This window comes from Ambystoma mexicanum, chromosome 12 (genome assembly GCF_040938575.1).
Source record: "Ambystoma mexicanum isolate Mex_15411 chromosome 12, UKY_AmexF1_1, whole genome shotgun sequence".
Classification (NCBI taxonomy): Eukaryota; Metazoa; Chordata; class Amphibia; order Caudata; family Ambystomatidae; genus Ambystoma; species Ambystoma mexicanum.
Genome location: NC_090936.1, coordinates 239,569,751 through 239,595,828, shown reverse-complemented (window position 1 = coordinate 239,595,828; position 26,078 = coordinate 239,569,751). Strand labels below are relative to the sequence as shown.

The 26,078-nt window shown below is 41.6% G+C and overlaps 1 protein-coding gene across 4 annotated transcripts in view; it reads right to left on the bottom strand.

Moving 5' to 3' along the window:
• The window catches only part of PTPRO (protein tyrosine phosphatase receptor type O), a 1,358,825-nt gene that overhangs the window by 450,165 nt on the left and 882,582 nt on the right, over positions 1 to 26,078 (bottom strand). For all 4 annotated transcript variants that reach the window (XM_069628367.1, XM_069628366.1, XM_069628368.1 and 1 more), the window contains exon 10: positions 14,601 to 14,712. In XM_069628367.1, coding sequence (XP_069484468.1) covers positions 14,601 to 14,712 — 112 coding nt within the window. The remainder of the gene's footprint in view (positions 1 to 14,600; positions 14,713 to 26,078) is intronic.

Genomic DNA, 26,078 nt, shown 5'->3' with positions numbered 1-26,078 from the left:
TCTCTGGGTATGAGATCGCATCTTGTCAATTGTCATTACCCAATCTATTTCTTCCAGATTTTTTTCGCATTTAAAGGATAGGATATGAGCGTCTCTAAGTCAGTTCCTGCTTTTCCCAAGTTTTCCAGAGATCTTTCTTCCGGGTTTGAGAAAATTTTTGATTTGTTTCCCTTCCAGATGGGCTTTGAGATCGAAATACATATCCTTCTGAGCTGTAATTATGAATCAAAAGAGGGAGATTAGTTTCCATTCAGCTTGCACTTTACGTGACCTTAGGCCCAGTTCAAATCGAATGGGTGGACATTGAGAGGCTCGATGGAAGGCACAATACTCCCTTCCAGACTAGCTCCTCAAGCCTTTGCCTGTCTGTGTTCCAGAGACATGTTTATGTTTCTAGCCCATACAAGATCACTGGAACCACTTTGGCCATGTAACATTTTATTAGTGACATGACAGAAAATGTACAACATTTTTATGAAATCTTTTTCATTTGGGGGACAAGATGGGAGATTTTTAATTGCACATCCTGTTTGACCTTCCCCTGAGATGGAGCCGCATACACCTTGTACCCCAGATAGGTTAGATCTTCTACCCTTTGGATACTCTGTCCCCCGAGCTTCCAGTCTGGGTAATTTATTTTCTTGAGTGGATGTTTGAAAACTACAACCCATCTGTCAAGAAGTCGCTGCAGCCCTATCAGGGTCTTACTAGCAGGACCACGTCGTCACCGTAGGTGAGCCAGTGGATCTTACACCCATTAATCATGTTACTGGCAAGTGCCGATGCTTCCAATTCTTCTCCCATGTTAGCCAGGTAGAAATTAAAGAATAGGGGGGCACCCAGACAGCCCTGACGTACTCCTCTCGCGACCTTTATTAGATCGGACAGGTGACCTTCATCATCTAACAAGACTCTCATAGTCGTGTCCTTGTGCAGTTCTACCAGCATAGACTAAAGTCCTTCCGTGATACTCCATTTCTTCAGTTTTGCCCATAAGTGTGTTCTATTCACATGGCCGAAAGCTTTCGAAATGTCTACCCAAGCACCATACAACTGTTGTTCCCCTTTGACCATCATTATTTCGCTTAAGATGTTTAGTATTAGGCCATTTACTGCTGTCGAGTGTCCACCTCAGAAGCCTGATTGATGTTTTGAGAGGATTTTCACCTCCTCCAGTAAGATCTTCATGAAGAGTTTATTCTCAATATCCAATAAGGTGATAGGCCGATAGTTTGTGGGTTGCAGTCGATCTCCCCCTTAAAGAGTGGAATAATAATCGCTGACTTCCATGATGCAGGAAATAGTTGGCTTTCCAAAATCTCTCCGAACAGCCAGGATAGTATTTTGGCCCAGAGGAAAGGCTGTTTTTTTAATACTTGGTAAGTTAGGCCATTTGGCCCTGCTGCTTTAGAATTGGAGGATTTGGTGGTCAGATCTGTTATAGACTGCACCCCTAACGGAAGACACCAGCGGACAGATGTATCTGGAGTATTTTCTGTTTCCCTCGGCTTCATGAAGCTCGCTGACAAATACCCTACCCAGCTCTTTTCTGGGACCAAATTGCATAATGCAGTGTTCTGGGTTGCCTTCTAGGCGGCGCATCACTGACCAGAATTCACTGGTATCATTGTTTCCCGCTAGTTTCAACATGCGCTCTCCATCTTGCTGGAGGCGTGATATCCTCCTGTCCACCAACTACTACTTATATTTTTCTGAGACTCTTTTGGACCCCTTTCCGTAGGCTTCTATACTGAGGCCTGCTCTTTTCAACTGCCTCAGTTTCTGATTAAGTAATTTTTTCTCCTGTCTTGTTGCCTCATCATAAGTGTGCCGATGCACTTGTTTGCTTCCACTGCTACCCCCATTACTTGGTGGGCATATCTGCCAAATATATGTCATAAATTGGTCAGGTTTGCAGGATGTTATCTGGGATCTCTAACAGTGTTTTATTTAGAATATCCCTTCTTTTTTATATTTACACAGGAACGCTCTGTGGGATGTCTTAACCCACTTTTGCTCTGCCATGCGGCATCACTGTGTTCTGATGGTGCCAGAAACATCAAAATGGCCGCAAAACCTTTGTGCGCACCAAAACCTCTGAAAATTGCATTCTGCAAAGCGCAAAAAGCTGGCTTCCCAATCTGCCATGCATGTTGTCAGTGGTGGAACAGAGATCTCACTCCTGAAACATGTCATTGGGCTCCACAACAAGTGAAAATGGAGTAAAGAGGGAAAAGCAGTGCTGTGCTAAAGGAAATCCAAAAATCTTGCTTTAGATCTTTTTCTGGGTTGCTGAAACTGCAGAATACTGGCACAAAACACCCTTAAACATCCAACATTCTTACTGGGTGCTACAATTCACTTGTTTGCAACCTGAGTGGCCTGTTACTGAGACTAATCTATGTTGTAATTGTTTTAGCCCATGGTTTAAAATCTGGAATAAGTGTTCTAGCTGCTAGTTTGAAATCACAAGTTGTTTTAAGCTAAGCAAAAATGCAACAGAATTAACATTTAAATTTAAGCCTGGCTAAAAGCCACCCAAACTGGAATAACAGCTTTCCTCACAGAGGCAAGGCCTCTTCCTCCAACTCCTCTCCAGCAGGAAATCACACCTTTGTGATGGTTATAGGGTGGGGGGAAGAATTTGGTCTATACAGGGAAGAAGACAATGGACATCTTCCAGCTAAAAGGAAATGCGAGGTGTGAAGAGTCGTAAATGGCCTCTGCCCAGGAGAAACAGGGAGGAGATGCTCCTGGGTCCGCGGGAGAGACCAAAGGCGTGGAGCTAAACAACCATTTGTTGCTTAACAAGGACAAAAGAAATTTTAAAAAGACTGATAACTTACTGTGTAAAATTGTGCAAAATATATAAATAACAGCATTGTTAATGTAATTTCTGGATGCACTGGTGAAAAGGCGCCAGAACTCTGTGGCATGTTCTGGGAAGAAATGGCAGAAAAATGTGATATTACACAAAATGTATTTCTGATAGAAGTATGAAACTTTATATACATATGCCCATGTTCAACGCGCACATTTGTAGAAATTTGCTCCTAAACTGGACATTGTGTTCCGGATGAAAAGGGCAAAATTCTGTGAAAAGCCGACACAAGATCCCACAGCGATAGGGCTTGGAGGAGTACCTGCTACACAAAATATGTAATCTGTATATATGGTTGTTATAGAGGTTGCACATGTGGAAATATGTATTGTACCAAAAGTAGATTTTGTGTTCAAGAGGCTAGGGGTGGACTTTAGGCCTCATAAACCCATACGATAAAAGTGACACACTGTTTTTCTCCTCCTATCAAGGAAGAGAGGAGACCCTGACCAATCCCTGTCAAAGGGGTGAGCTTAGGCTAAACCAGCCCACACACACCCTTTATCATAAGCATAAATAGAGACAGCAGAGGGCAGAAAAGGACAGACAGATTCACCCACTATACGAATGCTGGCGGAGTACCCTGATGCAGAACTATCCATCTTACTTGCTCCAGACTGCATAAACTCGTCAAAGCAGAAAGGCCTGTTGCATAGCTTTTTCAGCTAGGCATTTAATTTCCAGAACCAGAACCAATCCCAGCAACCTAAGGGGAACCAAAAGACAGCCGGGCTGTGCTGTACTGCTTTCCTGCTGAACTAATCATCATCAGAACCAAAAGATCCAATCCAGTTCCATGCCGTGCTGTGACCAGAGCCATTCCGGATCCGATCCAGTCCTGTGCTGTGAACAGACCCAGTCCAGTCCGATGTGCCCAGCTGTCTATCCCAGAACCAGATTCCTTTCCCTGACCAGAAATCTTGACGGACCAGAATCCTGACGGTTCCATTTCCAAACATATCTAGTGAGTATCTATAGGTAGAACTGTGTCACTAGCATATGTACTGTCCATAGCCAATCCCTATCTTAAACCCATTCTCTTTTGTCTTCAGAACCTGATATTGTTAGCAGGATTTTGAATTGTCAGAACGTTTCTTGCATTGAGTTTCTCTTATTTGTATTCTAAAATCATGTCATTAGTGTTTTGAGTAACTAAAGTGAATCCCAGAAAGAAATTGGTTATCCACCACGTGAAGGGTTCCATGGCCAGGAACTATGGAGATTCATGTGTGGCATTCTGTTTTTCTATAGTCATAATCTAGTGTCAGAAATCCCGTTTGTCTTTTAAAAGTGCATTCCTGTTTCCCATTCTTGCGCCTGTCTCAGAAAAACGACCTCTGCTAAAACATCCATAACTTCCTTAATTTTTGTGCTAGAAACTTCTGCTTGTAGCTAACATCCACAGCTTTAATTTGCATTTAAACCTGCATCCCAAATCCATACGGTTCACCCGTAATCGCAATTACCACGCACTGAAAAGTTTGCCAAGGATTTTCGTTTTAGGGAAATTCTGACACGTGTAAAACAGCTTTTGATTGCTTCCAACCTTAATTTTAAGATTTCACATTGTTTCTTAGTATCAAATCATTGCTAGAGTTTGTGTATAACTATCCAAAGCGGCTCCCATAAGAATTCAAACAATTTAAATCATATTTAGTGTTTTTACCCAATCCATTCTCAAGATAACTTTAAAACCATTCTGACCGCTTGCCAATCAATTCTGTTTTTCTCTTGTGTTGCTGAGGGGGGAAATTGGGATTGATATTTTGTTTGAATTCTGCCATTCCTGAATACCTGCTTTCTCTCCTCCTATCGCTTTACATTGCCTATTGTGGGGTTGAGAGGTGTGCAGGGGGAAATAGTAACCACACTGCTATTTAATCTGCACACACACAAAAGTATTATTTCTGTGCTGAATTGCTTTGCTCACTATTACTCCTTGTGTATTAAAGAGATTGTTTAGTGTTACATCACCACATTGGTGATTATTGTGTACCCATTAAAACATAGTGGCCCTCATTACGACCCTGGCGGAAAGGGGTTTACGCCGGCGTAAACCATGGCGCCCCTTTCCGCCTGAGTACGAGTTCCCTTAGCGCCATGGTGATTTTAACGCCTGCTTTTAGCAGGCGTTAAAATCCATGGCGCTAAGGGACCTTGTTGTTAATTACGCCACCGTAATTTACGGTGGCGTAATTAACGCCTTCCCCACTCCCATTATACCCTATGGGGCAAAAATGGGAATGGGAAGGGTAAATGGGGATTGGGGACTTACCGCCCCGCCAAGGTCGGAATGGGGCGGTAAGTCCGCCAACCACCATGGCGGAGTTGGCAGCTTAGCGCCATGGACCATGGTGCAAATAGCACCATGGTTCTCCGCCAAGGTCGTAATGAGGGCCAGTGTGATTGAATTTGTAAATACATAAATAAATATTTTAACTTTGCAAACCAGCCTGATTCCTGGTTCAGTGAGACCGGGGGGGCGGTTCCAGGAGAGGGGCTGATATGAGTGGTACATTGTTCAGAATAAAAGAACTTTTAGACACAAATAAATAAGGATTTCCATTGTGCATTACACGCTAGGCGTTGACTTAGGTGTGTGCCGGATTGAAATCACTTACAAACCTGCCATTCCTCAATTTGTAGGATTCGGCCTGTTTGGCTCGTTGGTCCGATGTGATGTCAGAGAAGAGTAGTTCCAATCTAGCGTGATCACTTCTACCCTCTTGCTCTATCTTCAATGTAATATCTAATGTAAAGAGGTCCGCTGTCATGAACATATAGTCAATTATCGAGGCAGAGCTCCCTCAACACCAGGTTGGGGCTGCTGGGTTATCTCCTGGCAGACTTCCATTCACCATTTTCTGACCCCATCCTTCTAAGAATTCCACCCATGTTTTTCCAGTGGCTGAGGCTTTTCGGGACCCATATTTGCTGGCTTTTTTTCCAATGCCACACATTGGGCATTGAAATCCCCCGCTAATATTACTCTGGCACTCCCGTTGCTAGTTTTGATTCTTTCTAGCAATACGGACACACAGTGCCATGGAAAATCTGAAGGCTGCAACAGGCTGGGTTCCAGTAAATATTTACAAGGTACACCTCTAGGCAAGGTTTTGCGTCGTTCATAGTTATCTTGCTGGCTTGTATGCCGATCTTATTTTCAAAGATCACTGTCGAGTCTTTTATTGTGTCATTTTTGAATGCCACCAGCAGGCCTCCTGATGGTCTGCCTTTCGCTTTTTGGAGAGCAGGTAAACAATGAAATGTATATCCATCGATTGTAATTGGGTTTACTAGCCATGTCTCTTGGAAAAGGAGAATGTATATATTCCGAAAAAGCTGGGTTTTCATTTCTTTAGCGGAGAATGTATTAGGACCTTGCGTGTTCCAGCTTATCATAGACGACCCTTTTTGCCTAAAGAGACGGACTCCCCACTCCCAATTTCAGCAGCACCTGTGTCAGGATCTCTGGAAGCATTGAAAAAGCTTTGTCCTGAGAGTTACTCACATTGTTTCCCTCTTCCACTTGATTGCCTCCAATTTACTGCTTTCCCCAGAATTACTCTTAGCTTTAGAGAGCCATTTTGGTGCAAGTGGTGCTGTAGAGATTGATGGTAGAGGTTTTATGCATGAAACTGTGAGGCCCATGTCTCCAGATCTCCTGAAGCTCCGACTATTGCTTCCCAAGCGACTCTCCAAGTCAACCCTACTTCAGCTGTGAATGTACTACTTGGAAATTGCACAGATTCAACGTTCAGGGTGCTCAGAAGGTATAGATATGGTATTTCCTTGAAGTATGAGAGAATTACACTTCGGCATAGTGATTTGTGCTTCCTGTTTTTATCCGAGGTGCTAAGCCATGATTTTGGCATCGCAAATACGGCTGTGGCCTCTTCTTTGCTCCTATTTCCCCACACTGATTGTTCTAGTTCTTGATGGTTGGCCGGCAAATGTGTTTCATTCTCCTCCAAATTTGTTAATTTTCCCCCTCCATTAGACTTTAGATTGAGTGAGGTACATTTACCTTGTCCCAGTTTGATTTCCTCAATCAATTATGTTTTCCGCTGTAATGCAGTCACTGGTTTCAGGAAACTTGGTGCTATTTTCAAAGGCTTGGTCTGAGTCACAGGCTCCTTACAACTATCAGATGCTATATTGGCCGTGACAGTACATTTTGTCATTAGAAAAATTGGAGCAACCGGGTGGTTGAATTGCGGTGGTGTTACTGGGAGGCAGTGAGTACTCTTCTTGTTCTTCTCTGGCGCAATCACATTGACCTCATTGACCTCATCTTCTTTCACACTGAGCTGCGTATTCTTGGTTTCACACTCTTTGCATTCTGTTTGGAGGCCGACACTTATACTTTTGATCTCAATGTCATTCGAAGGATCTTCTTTGTGACATTTATTTTTGTTTTTCAGGGTGCTTTTATTTTTTGCTTTCCCCTTCTCCTTTGTACTCTTTTCTTTATGTTCCTCCTCTATCAAGAGTGTGTCTTTACTATACTCTTCTTCCTCTCTTGTTCTTTTTATTGGTGATTTTAATACGGATTTCAGAAAGATGTTAGTTTCTGATTTTATTTTCTATTTTTTTGTTTCTTAGTTTTCTTTTCTCTAGGAGGAGTGCGGCCCTGTTTCTTCTCTTTCTCCTTGTTTCTTTCTTCTTTTCTTTACTTCTTCCCTTCGCATGGTGAAGGTCCATACCCATCCTAGTTTGTTGTGCTTGATTTGGCTGCTGATGTTGCTCCTCCGGGTTTCTCTTCCAGTGCTCCATCCACTGCGTAAGCCAATCGTCTGAATTCCTCAAAGGTCGATTCTGATAAGGGGGCATCATCATATGTATGATTTAGCTCCTCCAATTTGTCTTACCCCTCTTTTCCGCTTTGAGCTTGCCATCCATTTTTCATTTCAATTAGCAGCTTGTTTAGGAGTATTTTCTTTTCTTCCTCCTCTTTTCTTCTTGTAGTCGATGCTGTTTGGATGGCTGAAATGTCTAATCCTTGTTTGGCTAATTCCAAGCGTATATCCTTCATCCACGGTACTAGACTGGCATTGATAATGCTATTATAGCCCACCAATGCTGAGTCCAAGCTTGCTGTTTCCTTGGTCAGTTCTAAAAGAATCCCTGCTTGTGCCTGCACTTTGGTTTTGAGTAATTCAAATACAGAGACCAGGGAGTTTAGGACAAACTTTAGTGCATTGATTGTGGCTTCATTTGAGCATGGCATTTCTTGTTTGAAAGAGCCGATCTGCACTTGCCTTGTGTCTGATGAAGACCCAAATCTCTGTCTTCTTCCTGAATGTCTTCTTCATCGATCTCATTATTCATTCTTTCCCTCGCCTGGCATGCTGAGGTGCCTTTTGGCATTGATCGATGATGGATTCTTGTATTATTCCCAATCAGCTGATGAGCTGTCACTTCCCCAACTGGACTACTCCGAATACCTGAGACCAAGTGGAGTGACCTTGCATCACTCTCATCTGCCCGCAATTTAATTAGGGTCTATGAGAAACCAAGGTAGGTGTAGGGAAAAGGAGGCACAAGTCTACGGGATCTGTTCAACTGCAGATGCAAGATCCCTGAGCCCGCCAGTCCCACTCTCCTTACCTTCTTGCATTGTTCCTCACTGTTCTCACTCCTCTGTCTCGCTGACGGGATAGCTTTAGTCTGCCTTTAGTTCTGGAGGTTGCTGAAAGACTTCCGCTGTCCGGTTCCTCTTAGGATCTGCTTGTGCCCCAGCTTAGTCGTAGCAGTATAGCGATTAATGCTGAGCCTCACAGGACAGGACTACGCCGCACGACCAGCACAAACAGCCAAAAACAGCCTTAGTCGTTGCCTTTTCTCTGTGACGGGCTTCTTGCCGCAAGGGCAGGCAGTTCCTGTTTTGTCTCGCACTTCCTGGTGGGCGTGTCTCAGGATTGGTAAGATGTTAAAAGGGCCGTGTATGGATGTATTTACGGTGCCAGTTCAGTTCAGATTTCAGATTTCACTTTTCAAACTTCAAATCTTCAAATCTTCCGGCACAGCGCACAATGTAACCAGAAAGATGATACATGATGAATTGTAGTATAGAGCAAAAGGCTAATGTCAGATGCTGCACGACACAGCATACAGCCAAAAACAGCGTCAGTGCTCGCCCTTTTCTCTGCGACAGGCTTCTCGCCACAAGGGCAGGCAGTTCCTGTTTTGTCTCGTACTTCCTGGTAGGGAGATTTGAAGATTTCTCAGGATTGGTAAGATGTTAAAGGGGCTGTGTATGGATGTATTTACGGCACCAGTTCAGTTTAGATTTCACTTTTCAAACTTCAAATCTTCAAATCTTCCGGCACGGCATGGCGCACAATATAAACAGAAAGATGATAGATGATGAATTGTAGTATAGAGCAAAAGGCTAATATCAGATGTTGCACGACACAGCACACAGCCCAAAACACCTCAGACCTCGCCCTTTTCTCCACCACGGGCTTACTGTCTTATTTACCATTGTGTTGCACATTTCACCAATGACACTATGTGCCATTATCCTTTTTTTTCCTTTTTTGAACATGTATGCGCATGTCTACCCACTCGGGTATGTATTTACTTCATTTCCTTATTATTTTGGAATGATGGATTCCATTGATTTGTACAACTGTATTGCTGAAATGATTTATTTATGACTACACAAAGTAGGACTCAGCCTTGACGAAGGAGGCAAACTCTGAAATGCATTGGCAAATGAGCTCTCTTAGATGAGGCAACAGCTGGCCTCACCTGTTTTGTTATTAAAACTTACATTATTATGCAAGTAGATCTTGGAATTGATTTATAGGTTTCTAATACAGAACATATTATTTGTACAAGTTCCTCAAGAGTGATTATTTTTTCTGAACTCATTCTTACCCACCAGCAGCTCCATATGGAGAGCAGAGTGAGAATGACTGGTTGACTGTGTGGTTCCCACTCAGTTTTTTTGTTATAATAGACATTTGGTCCTGGTGTCCTTGGATCTTCCTTACCAGTCTGCTCTTCTGAATACATGCTAACTAATTAGCTATGATGATACAAATTAAGATTACAAACTTGTTTTAATTCACTCTTTGGTGCCCGCCTTCTTCCTTGATCATGAAAATATTAGTATACCATCCGGGAAAAGATGATGTATGCATGAAGGATGTTGTGGAATATCTCATTTCATAAATTGTTGGAAGGTAGTTGTGGTATTGCACAGTCAAAAAGACTCCGACTGATCTCCTTAGCTCAGTCTTCAACCCTCCAAGCAACTTTATTTCTCCACACACTTGCAGACTCTCTTTTGTACTGTTTTCATGACTAACTTTACTTCATTCCCTGTGTGTGCACCTCCCAAACAATAATCTCTGTCACGTTTGACACCCCTGTGGGTGGCTTCAAGTGAATCAACTTCCGCTCTGGAGCTCTCCCCATTCACTATGTCTCCCGGCAGTCTATCCACATAATTTCCTCTTACTTGAGCTCCACTACATTCCTCCAGTTTCCTGGGTCTCTCTACTATCTTTGAGACTCCAGTCACAGCCAGCCTCCTGGGTCTCTTCTACAGTGGCCAATCTGCTGGTTCAGGATCTATTCCTGCTTCCTCTCCTTCAACCATCTAATGATGAGCTGGTTCCAAGAGCAGCAGTCTCCTTCTCAAAATCCCTTCCCGTTTAGTAGAGGCCTGACTCTTCCTCTTGGGTCATTCCATTCCTATTTGGGTTTGGCTGTAAGTGGCTGTGGAGGGTATCTGGTCTTTCCATCTAATGCCATTCCATCGAAGTTTTTCCATCTAAAAAATGTCCATCAAATGCATATTTTTTGGGGGGTAAACGGTACATTTTTGTTTAGGTGCATTATAAAGGGTAAAAACGTGGGTTGGGTGTACACCCCCAAAAAACAAACAAAAAAATGTAAAAAAAAAAAAAGCTACGTTTTAAGATGGAAGAAATTCGATGAAATGGCATTAGATGCAATGGCATTAGATGGAAATCTGAGGTGGGTTCTGTGTCTATCTGATTCAGGCTATGATTGGGAGTGGTAGTTCTTTGTTCTGGGTTTTCCCTGCCTTGGCCTCATCCCCATGGTTTGGTTTTTGCTATTTTAGGTTGAGCTCTCTACGTTAGGTACACAGATCGTATACAGTTGGGTGAATCACTTAGCGAGGACCAAGCCTCTAAAAGCCTGTTCCGCCATATTGTGTTGAAAGATCCTGCTCTATCCTTCATACACACGAGGACCAGGCAGTGGAGTCATGCTCTGGCTTGAATGGGCATAGACTACGGTGAGTTTTCACCTCGTTTCCACTTCTAATCTGCCTGGTACAGGTTCAGTATACGTTCCCCTTTCATTACTGACCCGGTAGCAGGGTATGTGCAGATGTTATTACTGAGCACTGCATCTCATCTTTGGCCAGTATGCCTTCTTCAAGGGTGCAACAGGTGACTATTCCGTGCCTTATGACAGGGACTAATTGATGGTGACCAGAGAATACTTCCATACAACGCCGAAGGCCAATTAACCTCTAGCTTGTGGTGGTACCTGGTCCACCTTCGTTCCCCTGCTATATGGCCCCAGGGTCAGACAGGGAACACTGTTAAAGTACCTATAATGGCAAAGGCTGCTGCATGAAGGGCACACATAAGACAAAAGACTTGCCTTGGTTGTCAGGGATAGCCATTTATGGAAGCCTTCTCTGTTCACGTTCGTCAGTGTTGAATTAGCTGTATCAGATAATCAAGTCCCTGCAATATTTCAAGGTTCCTAAACACAGTACTGTGTCCTGAAATCCACATATTTATGCATTTGTTCATTTTGGTGTTTCAGATCACAAATATGACGCCGACATAAAAAGCTGAAAACACCATATCTGTTTGTTGTCAGCTTAAAATATCTTTTAGTTAACCAATACTGGAAACAGGAGTCAATTGTGTGTCATTTCCTAGTCTTTTTGTCCACAAAACAATCGAGATATATTCACATCTTCTAAGAATTTTAAGTCATTTTTCCAATACGTCTAAAGAATTCCCATGTACGCAGACAGAAGAGAATGCAATTTCGTTGATGCATTCCTAAATGTTGCAGGAATTACTGTGTGTGAAGCCATCACAAAGCTAGACACAGACAACAGACTTATATTTTAAGGTGAAGCACTTCATTTAATCAAAAGTCGGGATGGTTGAAAGCCTATCCTGCCCTATGCTAATGTGGGATTTCCCTATCAGAATAAAACTAAGGAAAGACTGAGTGAAATAGTTCCACTTGTACGTCTTTCTGTGTCCACAACCTATACTTGCCCTCACCATTTAGACTAAAAATGTGTAGGGATGTTGATAATCAAAGAAACAAAGTTCAATTTAAAGTTCAGTTCTTCTTCCAGCTCTCAGCTTTCTTTCCCCAAGTATAATGTAGTCCCACAAAGCCTCAAGATCACCTCTCTCGAGCTCCAAGCAACATAGTTGAAGATAATCCTCGGGGTTCCCTCCCCCAAGTCTCATGCAACATGTATTGGACTTCACATGTAATTTGCTTAACGGTTTTAATGTGCTTTGAAGATGAATTGCTCTCAATTCAATAGCTATGTGTGTTGCTAAAGGTTTAGATTTCTTTTCATTCTGAGAAAAAACATGTGTATTCGAAATACATTCTTGTTTTTGAAGTTCAAATATACATTTGAAATGCACTCTTGTAAGTTAAATATAAGTTTACTTTCAATTTGGTAGTAAATGTAGGTTTGCTTTCAGTTCGGAATTCAAAATACATGGACCAGCACTTGCCCGTAGTCCGTTTTGGAGCTCCCCGTTGTCGGCATTTCCTCCCAACACTCACCAGCGGTCTGTTCCTTCTCCCGGTGGCTCCTACTGTTTCCACTTAGCTTCTGGAGCTGTGAAACACCGCCACCGCGAGCCCGGCTCGCCTGCCAGATACTTGTTGCTCCGTCTCTCCTTGTACTTTCCAGTGGATGCGGACAGCGTCCTCTGATTCTGGTCTGCCGGCGTCCTGGTTCAGTGTCCAGTCCCACCATGACTGCTCTCATGAAGACCGGGTCCCCTGCTGGTATCTGCCGAGTCCCCTGCCGGCCTCCCTGCTTCTTACATCTCTGGAGCTTCTCCCGGTTCTTCCATTTGTGTTCCCAGTTCCTCAATTAATGTACCTGCAGGCTTCTAATAGGCTGCAGGTGTGCCTGGTCAATTAGATCCGCAGGACCATAGTAAGGAGGACATGCCTGACCTTCCCAATGCTCAGGATGCAGCCTCCTCATCCCAGTACCTAAGTGGTGAAAAATGTGTGATGTTCATCCCTCTTAGTATCCTCTTCCTCATCAGAGTACTATCATATGTCATGTTAGGGAAAGTGAGGGAAATGGGCTTACAATAGCCCACAAAGATCAGCTTTGGGTCAGGTTGGTTGTGGGTAGGAAAGGGGAATAACATGTATCTACCATGGGCATCCCACTCCCAGTCCCCAAAGACCCTCCAGCCAGGTGGTCCTCCCTCGCTTGCCCACCCAGGATTCAAGATCGATGGACTTTCGCTGGCCACCTGTGTAGAGGATCCAGGGAGAATACGAGTGTTAGTACCCTCAGGTTTCTCACAAGTGGAAACAACACTATAAAAGTGCATGGAGTGCTATCCTGATCTTCATAGACTGAACTACTTCCTGAGACTCAGCAGAGATTTGATCTGTTCTTATGAGGTAACACATACTGTGAAAGGCAGCTTCAGGTTGTTTTGAGTCGTAACTCAAGAAAGTGCCAAACCACCATACATAAAATGGGCAGTAAAATAATCAATTGAAATGACACTGATATGCAGTTGAGTAAAGGAAAGGGAAGAAAAAATGAAACAAAGCAAGTGTTTTCAATTGCTGCTGAACAGTGTAAATGTGTTAATGATCCTTGGAGTATTAAGCAATGGCTGCTAAGATTAATGGTCTGCAATTCAAACGTATAATTGTCAGTGACAGGTCTTAAGTTATCTGGACGCTGGCGACTAGTATGGTGAGGTAAGGCCTGTCTCTCCCAGAAGACACTCCGACTAGAGTGAATGCATACACTCGGGCAGAGTGACTTCCAGGAAAGAAGGATGGTTTTGGAGGAAAAACCCTCCAAGACATATTCATTCCTAAGGTCGTGGCCTGATCCCAATTCCAGCATGTCCCAGCAAGTAAAATACAGAGACAAGGGACCAGCAGGCGAAGACAGGATATAAAAACCCAGTAAGAGACCAGAAAGTAGAACTCAGGAAGGACCCAGGAGGAAGGAAGGCCAGTGTGGATTACACATGGGAAGGAAGAGGACAGGAGCAAGAGAGAGGGAACAACAACTCATGAGCTATTGAGCTATGGAAGAAGCATCCGCTTGGAAGAAGAGAGTTAAGATGCAAGGAGCAATCTCCGGAACAGCCCTACATTCTGGGCTGAATGTCGATGTGTGTACCCATGACATCATGGGACCCGCCCGCCATCCTGGTATGGGCTACTGGAGAAGCATGCAGTCCGCCCTCTTGGAATGGGCCGTTATCCTCCATCGAGGATACAATCTCCAGGAACAGGGACACCCATACCCAACAATAATATCAATTGAGGGACAGAGATCAATGCAGTCTCAATAGAATGTATAAAAGGAAGATATGAGCATGTACCATAAACACTCTACCTCGTTCAATGCAGACTATTGAAAACCCAGGACAGGAGGTGTTTTTTTGACATTTCTTGTGAAACATACCTGTTATAAAGCTAATAGTGGAGCTGTCACAGCAGCTAATTTCAGGTTCTCCCCAGGTTACCATGGTGACCCGGAAATTGTAGTACCATGCTGGCAACAGATTGGCAATTCTCTGCAAAGAAATTAAGTTTCTGTTAGACACATGATGCTTTTTAAAGTCAATCTATCAAGCTTGGCACAGAAACAGTTCTATCAAATGCAAATATGTCACAAAATGATCTGGTATTCTAAAAATAACAAAATGTTTTATACACAAGAAACGTTACTGAGGGCGGCAATATGCATCATAGCAGCAATTAATCAGAAGTGAATAGACAGTGCTTCTTTATTCATGGTTAAAATCTACCTCTAATTAGCAGCAAAGATTTACTTATCAGTTGGACAAATTGTGCTTATATCAATTTCTATAATACAACATGAATACATTTTTTGTCTAGCATTAAGGAACGAAGTACAATCCATCTTACAGCTTGGGGAACAATTGTCATGATTGTCATCTAATTGTCATAATATATCAATCATGCCCTTCATGGAGATCTTGCTGGATGTGTGTCAGAGAAATCCAAGTCAACAATCCGGACAGGGATCAGACTGAAGATAAACATGTGCTACAAAATAAAGCAGGGACCATGCTGTAAAATAAAGACACTTATTACAGGAACGGGGAGACCAGCCCTAACTGAATCAACCAAGTAAAGGATCAGGATTCAAAAAGGATTAAGCAATTATTTGAAGGAACTGTTTTAAAAGACTGGAGAAACAAAACGGATACAGTATACATTCCAGTCAAAAGCCTACTAGCAGCCACACCAACAATGTGCAAAAGAGATCTCTCACTTTTGCAGGTGTTTTAGCCAAACAATCCAAAAAAAGATTATGATGCGAGTGGAAAAAATGCAAAAGTGGCAAACATCGAAAATTGACATTCTATGGTGAACATAGAATAAATTAAAACCATAGATAAAAAAAGTAATTCCAAAACAACAGAAGAAAGCACTAACAAATGTACTGATCTTTGTTTTCAGTGTAAGTGCAAGACTGGGAGACATGTGTGATGGAACCTTTGAACTGGGTGATCAAGCTGAGCCCACATAGATGTGTATTGCAGACATGACAATAAGATGTAAACCATCTACACTGAACTGAATTCTAGCTCTGAAGCGATGTACAAACACGTGAATACAGGTACACAAGGCTATGTGCTAGGGAAACATTTTGACCATGCTATCTAAAAGCAGGGGCCGTTCAGACGCTAACTGCTCAGGGGCACTAAGCTCAGGTAACTCCTCAGAAACAGAACACGGGCTGCAGGAGCTGGCGTAAACAATACCAAGGTGTAAGAGCTTGTGAGCCACAGCTGAATTCATGTGTTCTTGCTAAACAAAAAGTGCTTTTCCACAAGAAAATATTCTTCAATTCCTAGAAAGGGGAGCAAAAGGCGTAGCTCAGTTGCAATGTAAAACAAATGAAGAAGGGCACCATAAATATGTTTTTTTCCTTTTGCTGGCAAAGCAGCAATGAACACTGAAGGGACAACAAAAATGATTGCTGTGTTTCAGGCCTGCTTTTTCCTCTATATATGTACATCATAAGATGCAATTAAATTCTAAGGAAAGTAGTGTAAGAATGTGAGAATAGCAATATCTATAAATGTAATACCTTTCCAAAGTTAAGTTTCTGACTGTAGGTAAATAAAACCACCTGGCCTAGATATGGCAGTGAACAACAAATAAGGGGCTAGACATGTGATGTCATCAGTGATGTCATCAATGATATTTGTGATGTCATCTTTGATGTCCTGGGTGTTAGTCTTAGCAGTGCACGGTGGTGGCGCGAGTTATGGTTGCTTAGCTTACCATAACTGGTGAATTTCAGGGTGTTTTCGATTTTACTTGTAACCATAACGTCCTTTTAACAACGTTCTTTTACTGAATTTCATAGGTTTTTATTAGTGCAACTTTACCATAACGTCCCTTTAACAAAGTTCTTTCAGTGAATTTCATAGGTTTTAATTAGTGCAACTTAACCATAACCTCCCTTTAACAAAGTTTTTCATTGAATTTCATAGGTTTTTATTAGTCCAGCTTAACCATAATGTCCCTTTAACAACGTTTTTTCAGTGAATATCATGTGTTTTTACCAGAGTATGCAATTTTCCAACAACTTACTAATATCTTACTTACCAAATATAACAATATTTGTGTCCAATTTACAAAGTGTCACCTTAGAACTCTGCCATTTCCTACCTTCTAGAATCATTTTTAACACTTCTATACACTTTTTGCAACTATTTCATCTAGTTTTGCATCCGTAGATGTCTTCAAACATCTGACTTCATTGCGGACCTTCAGGACAGCGCCACATGACCATATGCTGTCGCACGGCATGATGACGTGTCCGAGAACCCGTATGCACTTCACGATAAGATCTGTGCTTCGCAGACAGTTCGGAACAGCATTTTCTACTGATCTAGGAACTTTCAACTTCAAAATTTCCCTTGCACAGCTCCAACACCTATTCCTACTCATCCATCAACACAGTACATATTTTAAGCAAAACTGCTATTTATCTTAAAATAGAATTGGCTAATGCCATCCCTCCTCCTAAGAGACACCACCACTGCTGTAATCAAGGAGCATGAGAAACACTGCCCCCTACCTTAGAAATAACACACGCGCAACATTTTCCCCTGTCCATCTGCCCCTTCATATTAGTGTTTGGTGCCCCTTCCCTCATTTCCCTCCCCACCTTTCGTTCCAAGCTCTCCTGCCCAAAAAAATGCATCCAAAAACAAAATAAATGTTCCCTTAGGAACCACCTTTCACAGTTAAAAAATAGAACTAAAAAAAAAAAAAACGTATAGACACCATCTACTTTATATTTCTCAGTTAAGTACATAGACTCAATAAGATTTTCCAACATTTCCATTTGCATTTTGTGTTATGCTAATGGGAATATTGTGGCGTTCATCCTCCGTTCTAGGGACTGGAACGGTGGATACCGGCCCAGCAGCCCAAGTTATCAGCCCAAGTGAAGCGAGGGTGGATAACAAGGTCTCTGGACCATTATCCCCCCATTCCAGCCCCTGAAATGGGGGATGAAGGTCATTAGCAACCTAGGTTCCCAAAATGGGAACCCAAGGTGCTAAAAAAGAGGATTTTGCTTCCTACACCGGGACGCCTATGACCTTATTCCATGAACCGGACAATATGGCCACTGCCCAAGACCACAGGCTAGCCCTCAGTCACTAAAGGTATACTGGTATATTTGTGTAACTACATTATGACACTTGTCAAATAATAAAACACTGGCACATTTGCAAAACCATGCTTGTAGATTCTTGCCAATGCGCCTTACGCAAGTTTGCTGGAAATCCACCCACCTTTTATTTTTTCAAAAGTGTCAAATGAATGCACATACAATCGTCATATAACCTAGCCCCCACTTCACAAAATCCATTCAGACTTTACAAAAACATTTATATCTAGAGCTATAATCCTTTTACAAACCTTTGTGTAGATTTGTCAAATGGCACCACATTTATAAGCCTTTACATTATTTTGGCACCCCCCTCTAATTTTGCCCCCTTCTGGACAAAATCCCAACAAACTTCGCAAAAACATTTATATCTAGATCTATTATCAGTTTGCCAAATTCAGTGTAGATTCGTCAAATGGCACCTCATTTATAAGCCATTACATTATTTTGGGACCCCCCCTCTAATTTTCCCCCCAATGACAGAATCCCACCAAACTTTGTAAACTCATTCGAAATCAGATCAGAAATATCCCATCCCATCCTCATCACCCCTCACCTCCCCAGAGATTATTTGATAAATTTGACAAATGCAATGCTCAGAAAATATTATTGTACCGAGGGTTCGGGCATGTATTTTTATACATACGTAGATCCATCGCACAAACATTTCCAATGCACTTTACCTTTGTTTTCCTCTTTTGTAAACATGCAAAATCTGGCAGCATGGCACGGCCATCTTGTGCTAATCTTATTCATTGCTGCATCGGCCTAAGGTAAACTGCCCTGACATCACTAAATCATATGCCCCGCCCCTGATCCTCACATCACCAAACCTAGTGATATTCTCCACCTTTCTCAGTGACGTTCCCCGTCAGCGTAGCCAAACACACCCTTAATCACTTTTGTGACGCAGAACCCGAAAATCAACACACATCGACTCATAACACAGCACGTCACAATTCGGAATATTAAACCGTACTTTAAAAGACAACAACAACACTATACAATTTGTAAAGTACTTTTATTTCACAATAAACGCTCTGAGAACATAAGACTATTGCCATATTCAATCAAATTGCAAATTTGTTTCTTCGCTCGCGATCCAAAATATTTATTCTGAGTCACGCATTGTTCTTTTTGCATACAAAAGGTGTTTGTTTTCTGTAAAAGAAGCGCTTGGGTCGGACAGTGAATTCCAGGGCTTCTGCATCTACTTGGGGCTAGACCACCGTAAAGGATGTTATGTTGCTCCTAATCGCTAGTACAGCGTAAGGGCATATGCGCCCTTGGCGATCGTCCCAAAAAAAGAGTCACTGTGAGCCAGTTGTTCACAACTATCTGCAGCTGCCGGTTAAAAAACCTGTCAGTTGGCATCTGGAATCTATGACAATCACAGAATGGCAGGATGTACCTGTTTCGAAAACATAACAGAAATGTGTCTCACTTGCCGATCTTTATTACAATTTATCTATTGACTTATTAATTTGGCATAGAGTTTAAACTAACGATTATCACAGACATTAAACAATCTCAACAGAGAGAAAACAACATGGAAAGTGGTACACAATTCGAGATGGTCATACATGACATTTTAATGAAATATTAACGTTGAACCTGGTGGAATCGAGTGGTGGCCTAAATGCACCTCAATGCTGGACTCCCCATGTGCATGTTAGAAAGACCACTACACACAAAGGTTGTACTTGCGTTTCATTGCAATATGCCACACAGTACAAACGAGTAGAATGTAACCCAGAAATAATGGTCAGATAATAATAAGTTGATGCTTGTTTGAGTATAAAATCGTCGAAAATCAAACTTACATTATATTCACCATTTCCATTCCCTTGGCGTAACTTGGGCCGTAATGCACACTCCGTTCGCACCAACGATTCTTCATAAACTAAATTTACATGTTCCTTAGCCCAGTTTTGGAATGCATAACCTTATCATATCTTGCATTATTACAAACCTCCTTTCATTCAATTCCTTTCGGAATGGTCCCTTTCTCTCAAGGTCAAAAAGCAATTGAACCTTATAATGTGTGTCCGATGCGTGGGCTTCCTTAGCTCGCAAGCAAAAATTCAAAGCTGGTGACCTTCACTCAGAATCAACATACATTCTTAGTTTGCAACAACATGCCTCACCACATCCATGTGAACTGTTATTCTGATACACGAGCAGGGCCGGTCTTTGCATCAGGCACTGCAGGTGGCTGCATCAGGCACTGAGGTGCCAGGCTCTAGGGGGCGCCAGTCTGACTCCATTATTATTTTAATTACATTTTAACACAGACATCATTAGTCCATTATTTGCCATGCTCTGGGTGTAGCACCAGCACATCAATTTAAAAACATCAAGCGTTTTAGTTAAGAGTGTAAAATAACCTGCAATTGCTTCTATTTAATATGAATAAATATTGGGCAACTAATATAAATAATATAGAGGAACGGGCATTCGGAATGTAGTATTACTGTGTAATACCACAAGGTAAGGTTGGGGTTGCAGATGCAACAATCTACGTTTACAAGTCCACAGTTCCACGATTATACATCTCCATCCCTTGAATGCCAAAATGCAATCTCTTTGGCCTGTACTTTAGACACATATTGTGGAACACCTCCAAATCTACCGTGTGACTTTTGTGACAAAAAACACCTGTTCTTTTGCTTCTAGCAGCCATAACCCATCCCATCCTCATCACCCCTCACTTCCCCAGAGATTAGTTGATAAGTTTGACAGTTCAATGTTGTGTTTTTTAATTGTTTTTACCGCGATGTCCGCGGACACCAAACACGGATCCAACATGGTGGGCGCATCGAAACAATCCGACGCACCTCACGCTTCATCCCAGCCAATCAGCGAACACGTTGCATGTCTGCGGACATAACGTAAACCGATTACCCAATCTGTGTCCTGACCGCGGAGCGAACAGGGAAGTGTGTCCGCGGAGCGGACATAGATATCACTAATTTTTTTGGACCTACTTTTTAGTCATTTTGAAAAGAAATACTGAATGTATTTTTACCAAATTTACAAAAGCACGCTTTTGGGACCAAGCCGCTGCTCTGGCCACAAATTTAATGAAAATCTGTCCAGCGGTCTGGGCTCTAGGAGTGAGCAAAGTTTTTTCCCCATTCAGTCTATGGGAAAAAAATAAATTTTGGGACCTCTATATCTTTCTCCCCCTGGACCAAACCTCACTAATCTTTGCAAAAAGATTCAGAGTGGACCATATACTTTTTTTGCAAAGTTTGGTGTGGATTCGTCCAGGGGGAGCAAAGTTATGAGCCACCCAAAAAGTGATCTTCCCATGGGATTAGCAACTTAACCATAACTACACAGCCACTATCGTGGCTGTGTTTTATGTATATGTACACACCACACATGTAGTAGTAGTAGTAGTTTGTCATTTATATGACACCCATATCCCATTAGTATGGCCTCAATGCACTTGTGGGGTGAACACCATCATGGGACCGATGTCCAAGGTATGGGAAATATTGTCAGAAGGATTAGAATTTGTCCGAGACCTTTGTGCATTCATGATTGATGTAGAGGTGTTTTACAATGCTTCTGCTGTTTTTCTTTTTTATTTCATCAGTGTTATATAATATTATAATGGTAATGTACACGTGCATTTCTCTTTTGAAGGCATGCTTTTGTCATTCAAAGAAAGATCAATATATTGATCAGATGAAATAGTACAGGTCCCATAGGACTCCTATTTTGTTGATCTTTGGAGAACAAAACACTACACAGACAGGGAAAATTCTTATTTCTCATAAAAAGCTTCCACAAAGATCTCCAATTCATAATTTTTACATTAATTACTTACCAGTTTCCTAGTGCAATTGTACCCTAATCAATTATGCATGCCAGCTTTTAAATACCTACTATTTAGTGCATGTGTATTGATGATGACACAACTTTAAGCAGACAGAACACTGTTAATCGATCATGTAAAAAACATTGAGCAAATTGAGTAAGCCCAGTCTTTACTAAATGGCTGAAAATAGAAATTCGAAGAAGTACATCAGTGATGGATATCAAAACCAGCACTCGAGTGCTCTCCTCACCTTGGGGTATTGTTCTAGACATTAGTCCACCAATGTTGTGGCTAAAATGTGCACCAAAACAATTACGTTTCTGAAAGATTTCAAACAGAAGCTAAGCCTCTCAACACAATGTTCCAAACAAAAGCAGACTGTGGTGGATCATTGTTCTTTGTGGTTCAACATGAATGCGCAGGAACCTGGACCCATGTTGAATGACAAGGAGTCACCTGGAGGTGCGATGATACACAATGTCTCACATTACTGTATCAGCCATGTATTGGGAATAGCTTTGGGGAACAATAGTGATGGGATGTGTCAATGAAATGGCCATTTAAAAATAAAAGGAGGATAGGTGCCCATATAACACATGTAGAATATTTCTTCTAATCTAATGTATTGTCTTAAAGGTATCTAAATGTAGTTGATAAGATCTAATTTAATAATTTGTAATAAAGATACTATGATGAGTACATTTTGCCATTTTATTCCTTTTTCCTTAAAGAACATTTGCTATGTGGGTGTCAAAATCACCACCACACCTCCCAGAGTCCCAATGCTTTTAATGCTTATACCTTTATTTATAGTGGGATCAAAATAAGGTTACTACATATAAAAGGTTAGCAAACACACTTTGAGAATACCAGGTTTAAGGGTTAAAGTATTTAACACAAAATAAAACCAAAGTTGTTGAAACCTTAACACATCCTCTTGTTTTGGATTGTTCATAATTGTTTCACATATTAACAGTATTTTGTACGGTTGCTTGATTTTACTTAACATTAATCATTGATGGTAAATGTGGTATGTAAAATGTAGATGCGTTTTGACAGGTGCCATTGAGTGTTTTTATGGTTTTAATGTATACTTTAGGACATTTTTAGAATACATTATATGTGTTACATGCATATTGGTATGTTGTTGATCAAGGTTGGTAAGTTATACATAGGTGTTGATATTATGTTTCAAATTATTTGTGAGGGTTACCAAAATATTGGTTTAATTTTATGTTTAAAATGTCATAATAGGTTCAACATTAAGGGTGGCATTGCCAAATGTGTGTTATTTTATTTTTTATCATAGGTAACAAGCTCAACTTTTCAAAGAAAGAAATCCATTTTGCAGTATTTTCATATTTCTATTTTGTTCCTCTGACTTTACTGCACATGTATTCTGGCTCTATTGCTTGTCGCTGCACCCAATACAACTACAGGTCATACAATATTCTCTAAAAATAAAAACAAACAAATCAGTGGGGAGAAATGTAAACAAAAGTTCAAGTTATCAACCAGAAAACGTTAAAGTCTACAAAGCGTGGGAATGCAAACATTAAGGTTTAACTACTCATTAAATACAACACATAAATAAAACCAACATTGTTGGAACCTTAAAGGATAGTTCCGGGACTTTTTTTGTATTGTCCCTACGGTTCGGCCATGTGTTTTTAAGCATAACTCGGTAGATCGTAGAAAACTTTCCTATGGACCTTACCCGACTTTTCGTCCATTAACGCACTCGAAATCAGCCGCCATTTTCTGATAATCCTATCATTTCCCCCCATCGCCCTGGCTCACTTGCTTTTGCGGCACTAAATCAAATCCCCCGCCCCTGAAACAGACTTTATCAAAACATTCATATTCCCCGCCTCTATCCGTGACGTGACTGTGCTGCGTAGGCAAACGCGCCCAGGCGTCTTCTACGCGACTCCACACAGAACCCGGAAACCAACACAGATCAGCTCACAACACAGCGCGCCACAATTCGCAATATGAAACTGTACTTTTAAATCAAACCGCAAGATTGTAAATTTGGTAAAGTACATTTATTTGACATCAAATGTTTAGAGAATATTCAGCGATTTGCATTTTTATTTGCTCAGGTTCCAAAAAGTTTGTTTTGAGGCACGCAATGTTCCTTTGCTGTACACAGGGTCTTAGATCATCTCACAATACAGCGCCACAATTCGGAATATGAAACTGTGTTTTAAAAGCAAACTGCAAGATTGTACATTTGGCAAAGTACATTTATTGGACATCAAATGTTTAGAGAATATTCAGCGATTTTCATTTTTCTTTGCTCTCGATCCAAAATAGTTCGTCTTGAGGCAAGCGATGTTCGTGTGCAGTACACAGGGTGTTGGTTAACGATAACATAAGCTCTTCGGTCGCACTGATAATCGCATGGCTGTTCCAACAACGAGGCACTAGGCCACCACAACGGTCTGTATGTTGCATCTAGCCGTTAGTACCGCGTAAGGGCATACTTGTACTTGGCGATCGTCCCATAAAATGGTCAGGGTGGTAACGTTGTTCACGCGGAGAAGCAACTGGCGGTTATAAAAGCCATCCGCCGGTGTCTGGTACTCGTGACACAGACAATAATGGGTGAAGTACCTGTTTGAAAAACATAAAAAATGAAATTAGTCTCACCATCAGATCTTTATTAAAATTATTCATTTTATATATTCGGTCGGTAAATTATTTCATAGCTAGGACAGTGCAACTGGGTTCTAAACGTCAAGGGGGGGCTGTAGGATACTGAGACAGTCCCCCAGTGCAGGGGTTGACAGGGAGTGCAGGTGGAGAGTGGAAGGGCCCAGGACCGAGATCGCAGACAGTGGACCAGTTGTAGCAGGGGAGAGGGAGAGAGAAAGCAGAAGCAAAGAGGAAGGTTTTGAGGTGCTTCCGTGAAAGGAGACGGTTCTCCCCAAGATAGTGCGCGGTACAAAACAATATGCCACATAGAACGAACAAGTCCAACTTAACCCGTCTTTAAAGCTACTGTATAGTAATTAAATTGCGGTATAAACTCATCTAAAGAGTTACTTACATTATATTTGCATTTTCCATTGTGTCTGTGCATAGGGCAGTCCCGAAATACCACTCCTTCTATGCAGACGTTATTTCTTCTAATGAACGAACATGAAATGGCTTTCGTTTCTGAAATTATATTCATTATCGTTTCTTACGTGGTCCCGGCCTGTCAAGGTCAAATAACAATAGAACCTTATACTGAGTCGTGGGCCATTCTGGCACCCTAGAAAAAATCAAAGCAGCTGACCTTCACTTTGAACGAGCACACATTCCTAGTTAGCTACATTCAGTGTAAGGCCGTCTCACAGGACTTGAAATTTACACTCCATCTTTGCATTTTGTCTGCGTGCTTTGCAGCCCCACAGAACCATAAATACGTAGACATTCTATATTTTTTGAAAAATGATTTATATTACTGTTTGGTTTAATTTAATGCGCAAATGAACAAGGGTGGAGAGACACATTGCATGTACACTGAGCAATCACTTTTATTTACACAATACATAGCTACACATATTCAATGGGCCTGCGACATGAGGAGACTCGAGAGAACAGACAATCAAATTACAATCATTTAAACCGTGATGTGTATTTCTCAATGAGTTCTTCTTTAGGTGGACATGGAACAGAGGCAATGTTGGGTGGCAATGCAGTTGTCCCCTGCACAGGTTCGTTCACAACTCCATTTATGTGCCTATCTAGGACGTCAACAATAAGTTTCTCAATAAACTCATATTGCATATCCTCAAACACTGGTTTGATCACCCATTGTTTACTTCTTTTAGTGAAGGCCTTATTGTAGCGAAGCGTCCCTAAAGTTCCGGTCGTCCTACTTTGTTGACGGCCAACATTATGGTTATGTGCCAAGACCGCTAAAAGAGTCCGATTTATCATGCCCTCCATGCCAAAATGCAATCGTTTTGGCCTGTACTTTAGGCACATATTGTGGAACACCTCCAAATCTCCTGTGTGGCAGAATTCCGTGAGTCCCCTCAAAGCTTTTGTTATAGTTTTATCAAATACAATCTTTTCAATGGCTTTGTGAGTGGGTGATGAAGGAATCAACCACTTCTTCTTCCGTTCCTCCTCTGTGGACAAATGGCCATGTTCACAATTGTGGCAATGTTGGTTCGTGTTCCATCGGTGAACGTTCGTACAGTGTGGCATTACTGACCCCCATTTTTCCAGTAGAATTTCCAACGACCCTCCACATGTTTTTGAGCTCCACCAAAGATGGTTGCTGATTGACTTGGACCACTGTGAAATACCTTGCAATTCTTTTTTTTTACCTGCAGCCGACAATTTTTTATTGATTGATTTTGCAAGATGCGAAACGTCAAATTGGTGATTTA